The sequence below is a fragment of the Sapajus apella genome, unplaced genomic scaffold (assembly GCF_009761245.1).
Source record: "Sapajus apella isolate SASKATOON/1434 unplaced genomic scaffold, GSC_monkey_1.0 scaffold6, whole genome shotgun sequence".
NCBI classification, from domain to species: domain Eukaryota; kingdom Metazoa; phylum Chordata; class Mammalia; order Primates; family Cebidae; genus Sapajus; species Sapajus apella.
This window is the reverse complement of record NW_022436946.1, coordinates 22414172-22431387: the sequence shown is the minus strand read 5'-3', so window position 1 is coordinate 22431387 and position 17216 is coordinate 22414172. Positions and strand designations below refer to the sequence as shown.

The following is a 17216-nucleotide window of genomic DNA, read 5'->3' as shown; positions in this document are numbered from 1 at the left end:
TGATGTATTTTATAGTCACAATGTAGCCTGGGAAACTTCTGGAAGGTTTTTGTTTATAAATAGGTTTATTTAATACATTATAAATGAACCTAACCTTGTATTTAGGTTCTGACATAGTATTCTGACACAGAAGAGGCTGGAAAGTTTAATTATCCTAAATGTTTACTAATACATCAATTTCCTCTCCATTTTCACCATATCCAAGAAAAAAAAATGCAAAGTGTTGATAAGCTGTGAGGTAAGCAAATATCCTGACTTCCTCTTCCATTCTCCAATAAAAACCCTGCCACAATCTCAATCCCCAGGTCTGGCACAATGGCTTTTCTTCCTTCCTGGGTTTGTGTACTAGTTGGTTGCTTTTCTGTTTCTTTAGCAGGGCCTTCCAGTCTCTCAGATTTAGAGCCCCCTCTGTGGAAGGAGAGTCCTGGTCAGCTCAGTGACTACAGGGTAGAGAACAGTATGTACATTATTAATCCCTGGGTATACCTTGAGAGAATGGGGATGTATAAAATCCTATTGAACCAGACAGCCAGGTATTTTGCAAAGTTTGCACCAGAAAATGAACAAAATATTTTATGGGGATTGCCTCTGCAGTATGGCTGGCAATATAGGACAGGTAAGAATGACTCTTGTTTTCATTGTAATCATTTACCAATAGATCTGTGAAGTATTTGGGAAATAAGACTCTGTATATACCCTACCATGTTTGTAAAAATTGATTCTTTATGTTGCTCTCTTTTCCCTTATAATCACTGTTTTCCTACATTTTCTTCTCCTTCTTCACAAATCCTTTTTTTTGTGGGTTGTGTGTTACTATTAGAAACTTCGTTGAGGCACAAGGCATAGTTATCAACTGTGAAAGACGTCACATCTCTTTTATTGGCATTTTACAAATATTTATTGAAATTCTACTAAGTGCCACACTCCTTTCTAAGGAATGAGATAAATAGAACCGTCAAGGAGATATACAAAGGGATGTCAAATTAGTTTGAATTTCTTCAAGTTCTAATTATGACTATGGATATGAGGTTATAAAGAAGCATCACATTGTTCATGAGGATCTTTCTCTGCAAATGATTGCTTCCTCTTGGAAATAAGGTACTTTACAGTGTATAGACAAGTTACATTTTGGGATAAAATATGCATGAATTGAAAGACACTTTTGTTCTGGTTGATAGAAGCTCATGAGAAAGAGTTGCCTGTCTACTCCATACCAATAACACAGACAACAAAGAAATTATTGTGTGAGAGAGATTAAGAAAAGAACAATTTCATTTGGCAAGAAAATGATTATTTTCTAATATTTACATAATGCATATTATAGGTGAGACACTTTTGGTGCTTTTTCTCACTTCACATCACAACCTTATAATGTAGTTAATATTATTATCCCCATGTCATAGATGAGAAAACAAAGGCATTAGACGTTATTTAGATAAAGCCAAGCTAGTAAGTGGTGGATCAGTGGTTTGTTTTGATGCTTGACCATCTCTTTTCATCTGTATGCATATCATTTCATAGTTTGATCAGGAGGTAGAGGGTGAAGCGGAAGAGAAAATCCTCACAAAGAAAACAATATTTTGGACCTATAATTCAAAGTAGAAAACTGTGGTGGTGTTAAAGAAAAGAAATCGATTGGGATCTAAAAAATAAAAGATAAAAAGGAGTGATGGGAATACAAACATATCATTCAGAAATAAATGCTTTTCTATCTACAAAAAATATTTACCAGGTTAAGCAACAGTTATAGCCAGTTTCAAAATATGTATAATAAATACAACTGTGCATCCTCTCTTCTCTAGGGAGATTAGCTGATCCAACCCGAAGGACAAACTGTGGCTATGAATCTGGAGATCTTACGTGCATCTCTGTGGACAGCTGGTGGGCTGGTATGTTCGTTTAAGTGGCAAAGTAGATATTAACCTTTCCCGAAAGAAAGCATTCAAACCTGAAATCTTAAGGACAGAGACAGAACTAAAACAATCCTGTTCCTTTTTTAAAAGGGAACCTATTTCACCATATATCTTACAGCCTCTAGGTCACATTATAGGATTTAACAGCCACAATGTCAATAATGATTCCTTAGGACATATCCAGCTTTTCACAGCAGAACTAAAATAAGGTTCTATAAAAGCGAGGCCTTTGAGGGGCCAGCTCTGGCGATTAGGTGGGAGGTCCAAATAATGACAAAGAATCTCCAGAATAAGGAAGGATGAGAAATGAGACACCAAGACAAATGATGCTTTTCCATTTTGCTCAGACCAGATGTGTTTAATATGGAAACCCATAAATATGCCAGAGATTAATACCTACTGCAATTCATTATACCAATCAGTAATCTCAGGCTTTAATCATATACTTAATGCTAAAATAACCAGAAGTTATTTTCTAATTCTTTCATTAACTTTTATGCTTTAGTAATGAAACCAATTTATACCACAAATCCTTAGAGGTATTTCTCAATAATTAGAAACATTATCACATTAAATTTTACTTTTTCAGAACGACACACATCATATGTAACCTTAGGCATTTTCCTCTTACTGCCCCTAATTTTTCCTTTCAAAGACCCACAAATAGTAGTGGTCAAAGATCTAGAAATCAGAGTTTGTTATTCTTAGATTGGTTTAGTAGTTTGGAGGATCAGCCTGCTACACTGGGGCATATGACTCCATTCACAAATGCCTGTTTAGAATAAAATATTCAACATCACAGATTTCTAGTGGAAATCTGCATAAGCCTAATATCCAACTAGTGAAAATATTTGAGCCTGCAGGAATAGGTTATATATAGGCAAATTTTTAAACAATTTAAAAATAGCCTTACTTTGATTATTAGTCCAGTTATACAATGATCTACTGTCAAAACTTATCTAAAATTTTTGCTTTAAAGGCATAAAATAAGACAAAAACTTAGTGATATGGTTACGAATTAAACTTACATATATATGTGTGTATATATATATATAAAATAGAAAACATTCATTTACCAAAGCTATAATCATGTTAAAATATTTTAGAAAAAAATGCAAATACAATTCACAATAAAACCGTAATGGGAGGTTTTGTACCGTTCTGTGGAAAAGTTGATAGCTTTCTTCCATTTTTACTTAATGCTTTGAAAAATGAATATTATGCAATCCATTAAAACATCATAGTCCAGCTACTCAGGAGGCTGAGGCAGGAGAATTGCCTGAACCCAGGAGGCGGAGGTTGCGGTGAGCCGAGATCGCGCCATTGCACTCCAGCCTGGGTAACAAGAGCGAAACTCTGTCTCAAAAAAAAAAAAAAAAAAAAAAAAAAAGAAAAAACATCATAGTCAACTACTTTAGCCAATATATATTTATGATTATAGGGTTATTAACAGAAACACAATCAAAGTTATATATTTGATTCTTAGGGGGATTTTTGGTCAATTTTTTTTTCCTAGTGCTTAGCTTTTATCAAAATATCCTCTTTGAAATTTGTTAGCCCTTGCGGTAACAATAAGTCTTTTGTTCTTACAGATTTGAATTATTTTCTGTCTTCATTACCCTTTCTTGCTGCGGTTGATTCTGGTATAATGGGGATATCATCAGACCAAGTCAGTCTTTTGCCCCCACCCAAGAATCAGAGGAAGTTTTGTTATAATGTTTCTAGCTGTCATTCATCCTTCCCTGAGACAATGAACAAGTGGAACACCTTTTACCAGGTTTTTTTTTTAATACTCTTAGGAGATGGGAAGAGAATTTATTTTGTCATATAATTCTTTCTAGGATTATTTGTGCATTACATAATATCCTTCTTAGTATGCAAATGTAAATTGCTATGCATGTTATATTAATAATATCTGTTATAGTAGTGTTATGAGTCATTAACACCTACTGCCTCAATATAGCGTTACCATAAATCTATCCATTCTTCTTGGCTCAAATATATTATACACAAGTGGTGAGAATACAGCATACTTTGCTGAATGGTAAGCTATTCTGATTAATTGAAACTTCATGCTGACTAGGATATTGGAAGAAATTTGACTAAAATTAATGAAGAAAAATATATTTATTTGCACTTCAGTAGATTATTGCATTAGTTTAGATTTAATGAAACATTTTAACAAGATATTATTGTTACTCAAGATTTTATGGTAATTTTAACAATGTTGGTAGGAAACAATAAAGACTTTCTGATCACTATAAAATATAGACCCTGAAAATATTTGAAGTTCAATATTTCTAGATGCATGTACTATTATTAAAACTAATGAATACTTTTGTGTTCTTTAAAGAGTGTTAGGCATTAAGGCCATATACATATTATTTCTTAGAAATAAAATTCTCCTTTTATGTAGAATATTGCTAAATTATATATCTGAGCATGACTAAATTTCAGGGAGAAGGATTGTTACAGTTGCTCAATTATTAATAAATTTGACTTCTTTATCTTAGCATTTGCAGTCACCTTTCAGTAAGTTTGATGATCTGTTGAAGTACTTATGGACTGCACATACTTCAACCCTGGAAGATACTATCAAAAGCTTTGAAGACAGGTAAGAATGTGTATCAAATGTATCTCTATTTAATATGCTAAATAATTTTGGGCATTATTTGTATATTTTTCTTCTTCTAGAGTGTTTATCAATCTTTATATTAAATAATAAGCCTAACCATTGGAGATTATAGTAAATATGTGTAAATATTTTAACATGATCAGGCTAAAAAAAGTATTTTATGAAGGGGAAAATTTTGAGAAAAACAGCCATGTATGAAAAAATGAGCAACATGCAACACATTTTCCTAACTGTAGAAAACAAAATGAAATGTAAATATGTAGATGACTTATTATTTAATGATAGACACTGTTACAAGAACAATTGTAGATAAGATAAATGTAGCAGAATTCACTTAAGCATTGATTGATTCATTAATCAGCACCATCTTGAACCAATAGAGGTTCAGAGAGCTTTACCCAGTGATGTGGGCAGGCAGTATTTAAAGACAGAAAAAGAAAGTGACATGTAGGAACACCTTGATTGGTTATAGCTCAACGTTTGCCTTATTTGGATATAGTGTGGTGAGAAATTTGCCTTATATGGGCATGGTTTGATTAGTTGGCAGCCTGTGACTGGCTGAAGCTCAGCTGCCATGATTGGCTGAGACTCATATTTGTTACAAGAAAATACTCCTAAATTTGTTTGCAGTTTGTTTACAAACTACATTAAGCTGCAGTTTGTTACATATTGTCGCAATTTTAGGCCAAACTTAATTTAACAATTCCCCACATTTTGGTCTGCCTCTCAAATTTAAGAGGTCAACCAAATCTTGGGCATTGACACCACTGTCTTTCACTTTCATAATGGACTTATTTGGTGTTGGTATGGAATTCACAGTTCTTAACACCAGGACAGTTGACTGATTATTTATGTTCACTTTATATCTTCATTATTCTTACTGTAGTGAGATCATTTCACATAGAATGAATAGCTGCATAAAAGGATTTAAGACTTGGGGGAGTTAAGGTGCATCAGGGAGATTATTATGATGGCTATCAGGAGGCTAGTACTAAGAGACTGAAGAGTACTCCTTAGCCTCTGTGAATTGAATCAACCTAAATCAAACATATAAATAATAATCCAGAAGAAAAATCTACTTGTTTTAACCAAGTAACTTGTTTGTTGATTTCTTACAACTGAGTTTCTACCCTACCAGATGAATTTACTTAAAAGTACAGCAGGTGGTGTTAGCTAGTACACATGTTCCTCCCTGCAGGTAGTCCAAAGCAATCTAGTTACCTAATATACCTTCAGCAAGAAAATCTAAAGAAGTTTGCTGGACAATTATAGCCTCTGTAGTAGAATCAGCTATAGTAACTAATCTGTGAGACGTATTTCTAACCATAACCTCATTTACATTTATGCAAAGCCAGGGGAGGACTGTTGTACCCAACAATGCCTATTAAGAAGAATTTATACCTGCTGGTAAATTCCTCTATATTATTCCATAGTTCAAATTAAGAGCTGCAGACCAATATCCAGTTTCCAATTAGTTATGGAGTGACAGCAGTACCCTCAGAATCCCTTAATTGCCAGTGGCTCCTTATTTTGCCATTATTGAGACATGGATATGCCAGCATATATGGTTGGCTGTTAAATCTTCCACAAATAAAAATATATTCTGGAGGGACACTATAGACAGCTTCCTGTGTGAGATGCTTTGTACATTATGAGTCACCAGTAGAGAGCATTAGTAATATTTGTCTAAGGCCTCATTTTTTAATCATTGTATGGTTAGAAGATACTAGCAACCAAAGGATTAGGGCTATAAATTTGCCTAAAAATGTTGAATTATCTTCCTTTTGTTTTTCAAATTCAATTTCTGGCTTAACTATAAAACTCTCACTATAGGTTTTGCCTACTGTTGGATTTAAATTATTATTATTATCTGAATATTTGAGTCTAAAAGCCTAGCTGTATAGGAAGAACTAGATATTGTATTTGGAATATCAATGAACTTTCTTACAGGGTGAACCACAATATCTCTAAGATCATGCAAAGATTTAGGTTTAATATGACATATGTAATACTGTTAAGTTCCATGTAGAAGTAATTGATTATGAAATATTGACTATCATATTATATTGCCATATATGAACAGAAAGGAAACATGGGCAAAAAAGGAAAGGGAGCGAGAACTTTGCGAAGCACACACAAGTTTCAATAGCCCAATCAACCAAGCAGAAGATAGGATATCAGGGATTGAAAATCAACTCAATGAAATAAAATGAGAAGGCAAGATTAGAGAAAAAAGAATGAAATGAACAGAGCCTCCAAGAAATATGGGATCATGTGAAAAGACCTAATCTACGTTTGATAGATGTACCTGAATATGACGCAAAGTTCTCGTGTTGTGTTTTTCAGCTCCATCAAGTCATTTATATTCTTATCTAAGCTGTTTATTCTCATTAGCATTTTGTCTAACCTTTTTTCAAGATTCTTAGTTTATTTGTATTGGGTTAGCACATGTTCTTTTAGCTCAGAGAAGTTTGTTATTAACTACCTTCTGAAGCCTGTTTCTGTCAATTCATCAGACTCATTTTCCATCCAGCTTTGTTCCCTTGCTGGTGATGAGTGTGATCCCTTGGAGGAAGAGATGCGTTCTGGCTTTGGGTGTTTTCATCCTTTTTGCACTGGTTTCTTCCCATCTTCATAAATTTATCTACCCGTTGTCTTTGTAGTTGGTGACTTTCTGATGGGGTCTCTGAGTGGACGTCCTTTTTGTTGATGTTGAAGTTATTTCTTTTTGTTTTTTAGTTTTCCTTCTAACAGTTAGGCCCCTCTGCTGTAGGACTGCTGGAGGTCCACTCCAGCCCCTGCTTGCCTGGGGATCACCCGTGGGGGCTGCAGAACAGTAACGGTTGCTGCCAGTCTCTTTTTCTGTTATCTTTGTCCCAGAATGGTACCTGCCAGATGTCATCTTGAGTTCTCCTTTATGAGGTGTCTCTTTGGATATATGGGGGTTGGGGCGCTGCTTCAGGAGACAGTCTGTCCCTTATAAGAGCTTAAGTGTTAAACTGGGAGCTCCATTGTTCCATTCACAGCTGCTGGGCAGGTACATTTAAGTCTGCTAGAGCGGAACTCATAACCACCTTTTTTCCCAGGTGCTCTGTCCTGGAAAGATGGGGTTTTATTTATAAGTTTCTGACATGCTGCTGCCTTTTTTCAGAGATGTCCTGCCCAGCAAGGAGATAATCTAGTCACAGTCTGCCAGCAGAGGTGTTGCTGAGCTGCCATGGGCTCTGCCCAGCTGCTGTGAACTTCATTGTGGTTTTGTTTACAGAGGTACAGTTAGAACTGCCTCGGTAATGGCAGTCTGCCTCAGTAATGGCGATTGCTTTGGTAATGGGACCATTTTGGGTCCAGCTGCACTTGCTGTGAAACTCTCAATCCAGAGCGTTTCAGATTGCTGGTCTTTGTGGGGGTGGAACCCGTTGAGCCAGATCACCTGGCTCCCTGTTTCAGTCCCCTTTTGTTCAGTTGAATGGGTGGCTCTGTCTCCCAAGCCTTCCAGGTGCCAGTTGAAATGGCTGCCCAGATTTGTGTGAGTTTTTGTGCAGAGACCTGTGGCACTGGCTGAAACAGCCGTGCTGGAAACTCATGGTGCTTTTCAGCCTGGGAATCTCCTGGTCTCTGGGCAGCAAAAACTCATTTGGAAATGCAGTGATCACTCACCCTCTGCATTGTTCTCACTGGGAACTGCACTCCAGAGCTGTTCCTATTTGGCTATTTTGGATCTCTCTAGTACTTATTTTCTTTAAGTCAATTAAATACAGCTCCTCTATAATTTAATTTTGGCACTATCATAAGAAAGTAGAAAAATATCACATATATATTATACATATAGACATACATAAACATATAGATGCAAACAGATCTTATTGAGATGGGAGAGTTCCCTGGATCCCTTTGCAGGACTTTTGACAGGGGTGTGGCTTGCTTATTTGGCCACCATGTTCAAATACCCTGTGGGATGGGGAGCACGCAAGTGAGCCAGTGCTGGGCCTGGAGGCTGGGGCAAGTGTTTTTGGACTCTGGCCCCACGGTACCATCTAGGGGTGTCTTACAATTGATGATCTTTTAGTAGTTACTGTTTGTGGATGGGTAAGTGTTAACCAGCTCAGTGGAGAGTCAGGGTGTCAGCCTTTTACATCCTGCCCTCCTGGTACCCAGGTACTTGTCCAGTGTCCAGGAAGAATCAGGTCACATGGACTTGAAGGATGGTGAATGCAGAGATTTTATAGAGTGATGGAAGTGGCTCTCAGTGGGATAAATGGGGAGCTAGAAAGGAAATGGAGTGGGAAGATAACAACTCCTCTTCAACCATCCTACTGTCTTTTTAATGTACATATGCTTCTTCTCTTCTTCTCTACTACACCATTCTGCTCCTCTGCCAGTGGAGTTTGGGGTTCTTATGGGTACAGAATGGGAGGCATGGTGGGCCAGAGTAATTTCAGGAAGAGCAACTTTTGGGTGGGAAAACAGAGATGTGAAGTTCTCATTTAGGGTCGTGGGACCAGGCTTATGGGAGGGGACTTTGCTGGGGAATTGCCCTCTTCTAGCCAATATTTCCCTGCCTCCTGTCTATATCATTATGATTTTATTCTAAAAGTTTTAGACACATGCCAGGTACAGTAATACAAGCTCATTAATTTATTAAAGAATATCTGGATCCAAAATTGTCTTTTTCTGGCCAATGAAGCAAGGCTATCTGCTGATATGACCAAAACCCTCCTTTGTGTGTGTGTGTGTGTGTGTGTGTGTGTGTGTGTGTGTGTGTGTGTGAGAGAGAGAGAGAGAGAGAGAGAGAGAGAGAGAGAGAGAGAGAAAGAAATATAAAAGCTTTAGAAATGTTCACTTACAAGTTTCCAAATAGTTCATTTTTTTTCTTTAACTCTCTCTCTAAATTTGCTTTTCCAAAGAAATGTCTCCTACATAAAGCCAGGTAGAAAATTTACATCTCAGAGGTAAAGAGCTTAGACTTCAGGTTTAAATAACATCATTTTCCTAAACCAACAAATAAGGGTGTAAAGGCCCAGTTAAGACACAATGGCCAGAAAGAGTACCCTAAACAAAGGCAAGGCTTGTTATGTAGATTTAAACCAATGCCTTCTCCATTGTAACAGTTTCTAGGGACCTAGTCCTCCTTTTGTTCCTGTTGTAGAGAAGGAGACACTTTTACAAATTGAGATTTTCCTTATAGATGTGATTTTTTTTTTCTATTAGACAAGATTTTTTTTTATGCTTGTACTCAGCACAGAAATTTCTAATCTTATAGTCACAGACTAATTCATCTTTTAGGTTAGCTTTTTTTCACAATTGAATGACAGACCAATAAATGGTTGTTTTTCCAAGAAAGAGTTTTGGGGCAAACAGTAAAGATTATCACAGTAAGAAAGGGGTAAACAGAATTGGCAGAGCATATAATGAGCAGGGGTTTTAGAAGCAAGGTTTCAGTGGACTGAGAAGTCAACATGGGAGAAGCAGGGTCAAACTGAAAAAACAGAGAGGGCTAATTCTCACAAATGTTTTTTCTGAAAATGGTCAAAGTGTCAGTTAGGATTGAAAACAAGGACTTTTCAGATTTGATTTGAACCCCCGCTCCCACAAAAATCCACCATTCAGAGAGTTTTTCTCTCTGAGGGAATCGTTGATCAATATACCAAAAGTGAAGCCCTTGCGGTTTCTTTTAGTGGGGAAACAGTACAAAGGAAGTGGATTCATCAGATGGCTGGTATAAACATAGACTTTTTTTTTTCTAATGTCTTGGCTGCTTACGATAAAAGCAAACATCTCAATGCACAAGTTTCTTTAGTTTGGGAGCCCTTGGTTTGAATTTTAAAATAGGTATGAATAAGTCTTCTTTGTCCCTGTAGCTGTTGTAACTATGAAGATAAGCACCTGTTTGCATTTTGTAAGGAGTTTCCTCACTGTGGCCAATGTAATTCTAAATTACTTTTGGTAAAATGCACCCATTTCTCTATAAAAGCATAGGTTCTGGGTCCATAGTTTTTTTTCTTTCTTTTTTATAATATTAAATTGGCTGAAGTTCCAGATAGAGGAGTTCCAGAATCCTTGGATCCAGATGAACCCATAATTTCCTATCTTTTGATAACCAGACCTATCTACTGAACACAGTCCAGTCTCTGACGCAGTCAGATACCTGAGGCCTCTCTATAGGACCCACTCCTGTTTCTGTCATGACTTTTAAATGTAGTTCAGATAAAAAAAAATGCTCCAGTGAATTCAAAGAGACTAAAACACAAGTTCTTGCAACATGAATCTAAGAAAGAACTCACTCACAGCCCCAGCTGCTGTAAGAAATCAATGTGCACAATGAGCCCTGGAAAGGACCTTTGCTTGGTTACTTGGTGCTTCTGGGGCTTGCTAGAGGTCTGTTTGTTTTGATGTCTCCGATTCACATTATAGGTTTTCCTCAGTTATCTAGTAATAGTAGAGTGTCTGCTCATATTTAAAAAGAATCACTTAGAAGATCTGTCGGCGTGAGTGGAAGTTTTCTACTAAAAACATACCTCTAGAGTAATCTTGCTGGGTTGTTTAGGTAATCTTTTAACTATTGACACTGTTGTAGGAAAAAAACAGGTTCTTGTCACACGACAAGGAAAAGTCAAGCACACAGACACTTCGAACGGTGAGGGGAATGGAACTTATGGGTCAAAAAGGAAAAATAACTCTCAGCAAACCAAGAGAGAGTCCTGCTGGCAGGTTTCCCACTTCACAGTTTGAACACCGGGCCAATACTCCAGCTGAAAAAAGCAGGCTCCTCCCCTGTGCAAGGTGCAAATTTCCTGTGGCTTCACCCCGTCCCCCCAGTGCACCTGGGGAAATGCTCAGACAAGGGCCTGGGCAGGTTTCCTCATCCGCACAAAAGCAGCTGATATACACTTGTGGGGTGGGTTAGGGATTCTCTGGGCCACCCCATTTTATCTGGCTAGGCATTTGGCTGTCCCAACAGTATGGTTCCAATAACTTCAAGTCTTTTCTCTTGAGCCCACCCAGTTTCCAGAAGAGACACTTTCAGTCACCTGCTTCAAAAGTGAAGACCTGGCTACCAGTATTATTGAAGTCAGAAGAGAAGGAAAAAGCAAGAGGAGGGTGTCTTTGTATATCATTTTCATTTATATCCTGTTTCCAAGGTGGTATTCCTACCTTCAACCATGATTAGTTCACACAGTTCAAGGACCCTCTGTTCTACCCTTTTCAGGGCGAGGAGTGCCAGTTATCTACTATTTGAAATCTGGGAAGACATCTTTATATACGATTGCTTCTTTAAAGGCTTTTAGTCTCCTTGATTTTAGCAATCTCCTTTCTCCCAGCGGGTATTACTGAGACTTAAATCGAGGAGAATTCTACAAATTATATCAGCATTATTTTTCTATTTTCCTTTCTCGTTGCTTAGAATTTAGTTTTCTGGATTCTATTAAACCTTTTCAACTAGTTCTTTTTGATTTTCAGCTTCTAAAACCTTGTTGCTCCCCACAAGTTCTGAGTTTATTTCTTGTGTCATTTTAAAGGCGACATCGTAGGTTGCAAAAGTACAAGTATTTGTTAAAAGCAGCATTTTTACTAAAAAACTCTTTTACCTAAAAATTTCCTTCTATTGTCTCTTTAATTGGGATCAGTTCAGAATATAATAATGTATTGTGTTATGGATATATTTATATATAGACACACTATTAAGAAAGCCAAAATTACATGTTTTCTATTAATTCACCTCACTGAAAGTTTGATAAAAATTCCTCAGACAATTTGAATATTTTCAAAGCTTTATATTGGTGAAAGGTACATCTTTTAATATGATTATTATGGAAGATTTCAAATGCCTGCTTATGTGTTCTGATTTGTTAATCTACCTGTTTATCAGGTCTCTGGTTTGTCAGGTCTATCAATTCATATTAAAAGACTCAAGGCTAATGATTGTTCCTTGAAATAAAATAATAATATACAAATTAAGATGCTTTGCTTTGAAGTTCCACAGACCTGAGTTTGAAATACTGGCTCATTTGACCTAGGAATTCAAACAGGGAGAAACTCAATTTTCTTATTTTTAAAATAGCAATAACAATAGTACATGCCACATAAGGCAATTTTGAGGATTAATTAAGAAATCTATAAGTTATGCTTAATGTACTACTGGCAAATGAGAAATATTCAATATAAAGTAACTGTTATCACCATGACAAAAAGCAGTAGAGAGGAGTAGTAAAGAACATGGGCTTAAAGGCACATTGCCAGGGTTTAAAGCAGGGCCCTGCAATCTACTATGTGTGTGGCCCTGAGTTAAGTTAGCTTTGTTTGAAAGAAAGCACCCCAATCAAAAATCACTGAACCTCAGTGTCATACAACTGTGTTTATTGCTCAGGTGTCTGCAGTTTAGCTAAGCAGCTCTGCTGATCTTTCATGGGTTCACTCTCATGTTGGTTGATTTTGATTGGCTCCAGCAGGGATGACTGGGGAAGCTCAGCACTGTTCCACATCTCATTCTACATCAGACAAACCTAGGAGTTTCCCACAGTGATGGCAGAATTGCAAGAAAGAAAAACCAAATTGTGAAAAATGCATTTTAAGTTTATGCTATGTCAAAATAGTTAATATTGCATTTTCCAAGTCAAGTTACATGACTGAATCAGAAGTGGGAATTTCTGCCTATCGCCCAATGTAGGAAGAACCAGTACTCGAAGTTACATGGCAGAAGACAGAGTTGTAGGGATTGGTGAAGAACTGGGGCCATGGTTGCAGTCTGTTACATGCTGTGAACCAACCCTAAAAGCTCATCTGTTACTTTCTTTAGGCAAATACATATTAAGGAGTATTTAATTGAGACAATACTGAATAATTTTGTAGCCTGCATATACTCATATAAAATCCTGTGGCTGTGGATCCTTGGATTGACTGACTTATGTATACTTGCATTTCAACTTTATGTGAACCATTTCAAATGTACTTTAATTCTTTTTTAGTGACCACATTCTATCTGATTGTTAGGTGAACTGACCAACAAATCATTCAGCTGATGCATTTAAAGAGGTTCCTATTGAATTTCTTCACTGCTCTTGTGATTTCTGTGTATTGAACTGGTGCCCTCATCTCTTTTCTCCTTTCCCAGTGATTCTGACTCACTGGAAATTTGTTTAAAAATACACCATTACTAGGGCTCTGTGGCCATTGCTCAGAATCTTTATGACTTCACATTTCCTTTCAGCTTTGTTTGGTAGGTGACTATAATGTATTAAGGGGCATTGAATCCAGACCAAATACTTCTGTCATCAACAATCCAACTCTGCCCACCGTACCACTTTCAAGTATAGGGCAGGGAGGATCCCACAAGCATGTGAGTCAAACAGATAGCAAGTATTATCTGGGTTATGTTATAGTTTAATTTTGACAAGCATAATGCAAGCACCTTCTGTTTAATGGATCCCTTCTATGTTGCTGTCAAAATAAAATCAGATAATCTAATTTCTAGACATCATACTAGAATATAACTGGAGAGCAAATCTTCAGCTATGTGGATGATATGGTTTTATGGGAATATAGAGGAGAAGAAAGTGGTAGATTCCACCTCAGGTGGGCTGGAAACTTTTGTGAAGAAGGTAACTATGATGAGACTTAAAACAGAATGTTCCTGATGAACCATATGGTGAATATACAATGTCTCAGGAAGAACAAGTCTGTTTGCAAAATTACAGGTTGTTTAGCATGCTTAGACAGCTGATAGAAACAGAAGACATGAATTTTATAGTTATAAAACTACTGAATATACCTTTAATCTTTCTACTGTAATTACTTGTCGCCATTTCTTAGGAGAAACTAAACTCTCTCACCTATTATGGGGACAAATAGTTACAGAGGCTTTTCTAATAATTATTGTCTTTTTCTAACAATTACAGAGGCTTTTTTCTACCAGAGGCTTCCAGTGGTAGAAAAATTCCAATTATTTAGAAATTAGATAGTAAAAATCAGACATCTGCTTTTCTAGATTGCCCTGTTTCTAGAATCTCCTGACTTCAAGAAATCGACAGTTTCACAAAAGATATTTGAGTCTAGCAAAAATTTTGTCTTAGACCTTCGATATTTATCTCTACATTGCCAGAGACTATGATTTAAAAATGGCCTTACTTTTGGTTATTAGGTGATATTCAAATATAATGTGCCTAATGAAAGAAAATAAAATGCAATATAAAATGTAAACAATTTATGAGACGATTCTCCCTAGAATTAGAATTTTAATAAGCCATCTTCACATCTCCTGAGGGATGGAATAAAGTCATCACATTATCAAACCTATTTTCTAAATTATAAAATTATGAATTCAGTTTTTTGGCAAGAACCAATTTTTTCCGAAGGCAATGAGGTTGAAATTCTGAGGTGACTAAATGTAATTAAATACTTTTCCATTTGTCTTTTAGATATGATTATTATTCTAAAACAGAAGCACATTTTGAGAGAAGTTGGGTAGTGGCTGTGGGATATATAGCTGCAGCCCACTTTCCCACAACCTTGATCAGAACATATAACTTCCAGAAGGGCCTGCCACCACGAATTCTTGTTACTGCTGATGTAGCCCCTTTCATCAGTGACTTTACTACTTTTCAGAATGTAGTCCTGTTTCTTCTAAATATGCTTGGCAATATGGATAAATCTACAGGTAAGAATCTTAAAAAGATACTTTTCAAAATCAGTATTATGTTGAAAAATATAGGAAGAAATAACAAATCAGTGATATATACATTACAGCACTCTAAAGTTATAATTTCCTGTGAGTATCTATTGTATTTCTTTAGCAATAATCACTCTTGATATATAGAACCACTTAATGAGCATACATTTTAATCTTCTTACTCATGGCCTGTCCTTTCATCTGGAGTCCATGTTGAACTTGAAGTTGGCAAACCAACTGAAACACTTTTTTTTTTTGTTCTACACACCCATATATATTCCTTATTTTACTCATCAGATTTTTTTTTAAAGTAAAATCCTTCTTTTCTGCTCTTAAATTTAAAGAAAATGAAGACATTTCAAAAGAAAACCTGCCGTGATTAATGGAATTACTAGCAATTTGGCTTACCTGAGTTCCCTTCATTCAATACTATTAGTCATGGAAGAAGGCTTTTATTTCCAACCTTCAAATGCTAGATCTTCTAGTGAGTGAAAAAAACAGAGGATTCTTTATCAACCACTTTGAAAATGACCATATCATTCCTATTTGCCATACATGCACTGAACCATTGAGCCAAACTTAAAACATAATTATTCTATTAGTATTTTTCAAAGCAAAAACATCAAGTCTGAAAGATATAAATGGAGCAAATGAAGCATGAATAAATTAAATCTATATTTTTAAAAACCTCTGAATCAGTGAGAGTAACAAAAACATCTAAACATGTATAGACTTCATGCAATTGAAGTTTTTCCTTTGGTGCTAGTACAGCATTCTCTGTCAGTAGGCAGCTTTCCTTCACACAACAAGCAGCAGACCAAGTCTCCTTCATTCTGTGAAAATTTTTGGGGCAGCCTTTTTCTTAAAATCAGTTGATCCAACTCATTCTGTTTAATATATAGTGTTATTATTAGCTATTGCCAAAAATATAACAATGACATTCATATATTTTTTCTTGCATAATTTATTATTTTACCACCAAATTCATAGAAAAAAACATGTAATAAAGTTGATAAGTCAGATATTGCCAAATGGTATTGCCAATAATGCAATGAATGACATGCCATGTTTACTTTTCTTTGTATAATTTATGATTTTACCACTACATTAGTAGAAATAAAATAAAGTTATGAACCATATATTGCCAAAAGGTACTTAACAAAATTTTCAAGAGTTTACAAATAATAATTTTGTATCTTTTACAGGTTATCTTTGTACAGAAAAACCTAGTGAATATAGCGGTCCCTTGGAATCTAGCTCTAGAGATTATGGAAATAACTCCTGAAACATTTAATTTGAAACTTCAGGAAATGGTTAATGAATTAAAAATGAAAAACTCTAAATTGATGCAGTAATTTTGAAAAATTAATGTAATCGTAACCATGTAGTTTTATTATTTCTGATATTTTTGATTTATGCTTGTTAAGATCTTGCACATGCATTAAAAACTTAATTGCATTCAAATAGAAACAATGATTATTTTGCTCACGATTTTTAAATTCATTAATAAATAAAATGTTTAAGATAAAAGGAGATTGCATTATGCTACCAAGAAATAACTGAGAAATTAACAAACATATTAAACTTATGTAGCTTTTTTGTTGTTGTTATCCTGTTTTCAAATTTCATGACATTTAGACTGAAATATATTGCTGATTTATAACCAAAATCCAGATCATTTTGAAATAAAATACTGACAGGCAGTTTAAATTTTTAAAATTCATAAAACAGAACTGGAAAAAAGAATACACTAACTCATGTGTCAGTTTTTTTCTGTGTTTTTGCTGACCGCTAGCTTATAGCAATTATACAGCAGAGTTTCTTTCCTTTCACGCACACTTGGTAATGAATTCATTATATGTAAAATACATAATTAATAAGAATACATTGGCCAGGAGGTGGTGATTTCCAGAGCTGACATGAAGCTTTCATATAAAGATTTTCCCAGGGTCTCATCCGCAGACTGAATCTACCCACTAACTATTGGGAAATGAAATTGGAGAAT

General features: G+C 35.8%; 1 protein-coding gene across 1 annotated transcript; it reads left to right on the top strand.

The window, feature by feature from the left end:
- The first annotated feature begins 315 nt into the window (after positions 1–315).
- CUNH6orf58 (chromosome unknown C6orf58 homolog) lies at positions 316–16496 on the top strand. Its single transcript, XM_032274834.1, has 6 exons — positions 316–616; positions 1803–1889; positions 3506–3690; positions 4427–4527; positions 14961–15199; positions 16417–16496. Exons 1-6 carry the CDS (start codon positions 316–318, stop codon positions 16494–16496), a joined length of 993 nt encoding a protein of 330 aa, XP_032130725.1.
- The last annotated feature ends 720 nt before the right edge of the window (positions 16497–17216 follow it).

Excerpts from the sequence above, each read along its gene's own strand:
- CUNH6orf58 (XM_032274834.1), top strand. The coding sequence starts at position 316 with ATGGCTTTTCTTCCTTCCTGGGTTTGTGTACTAGTTGGTTGCTTTTCT. Across the intron at positions 617-1,802 it reads TGGCTGGCAATATAGGACAG|GGAGATTAGCTGATCCAACC; the intron begins GTAAGAATGACT and ends TCTCTTCTCTAG. Across the intron at positions 4,528-14,960 it reads ATCAAAAGCTTTGAAGACAG|ATATGATTATTATTCTAAAA; the intron begins GTAAGAATGTGT and ends TTTGTCTTTTAG.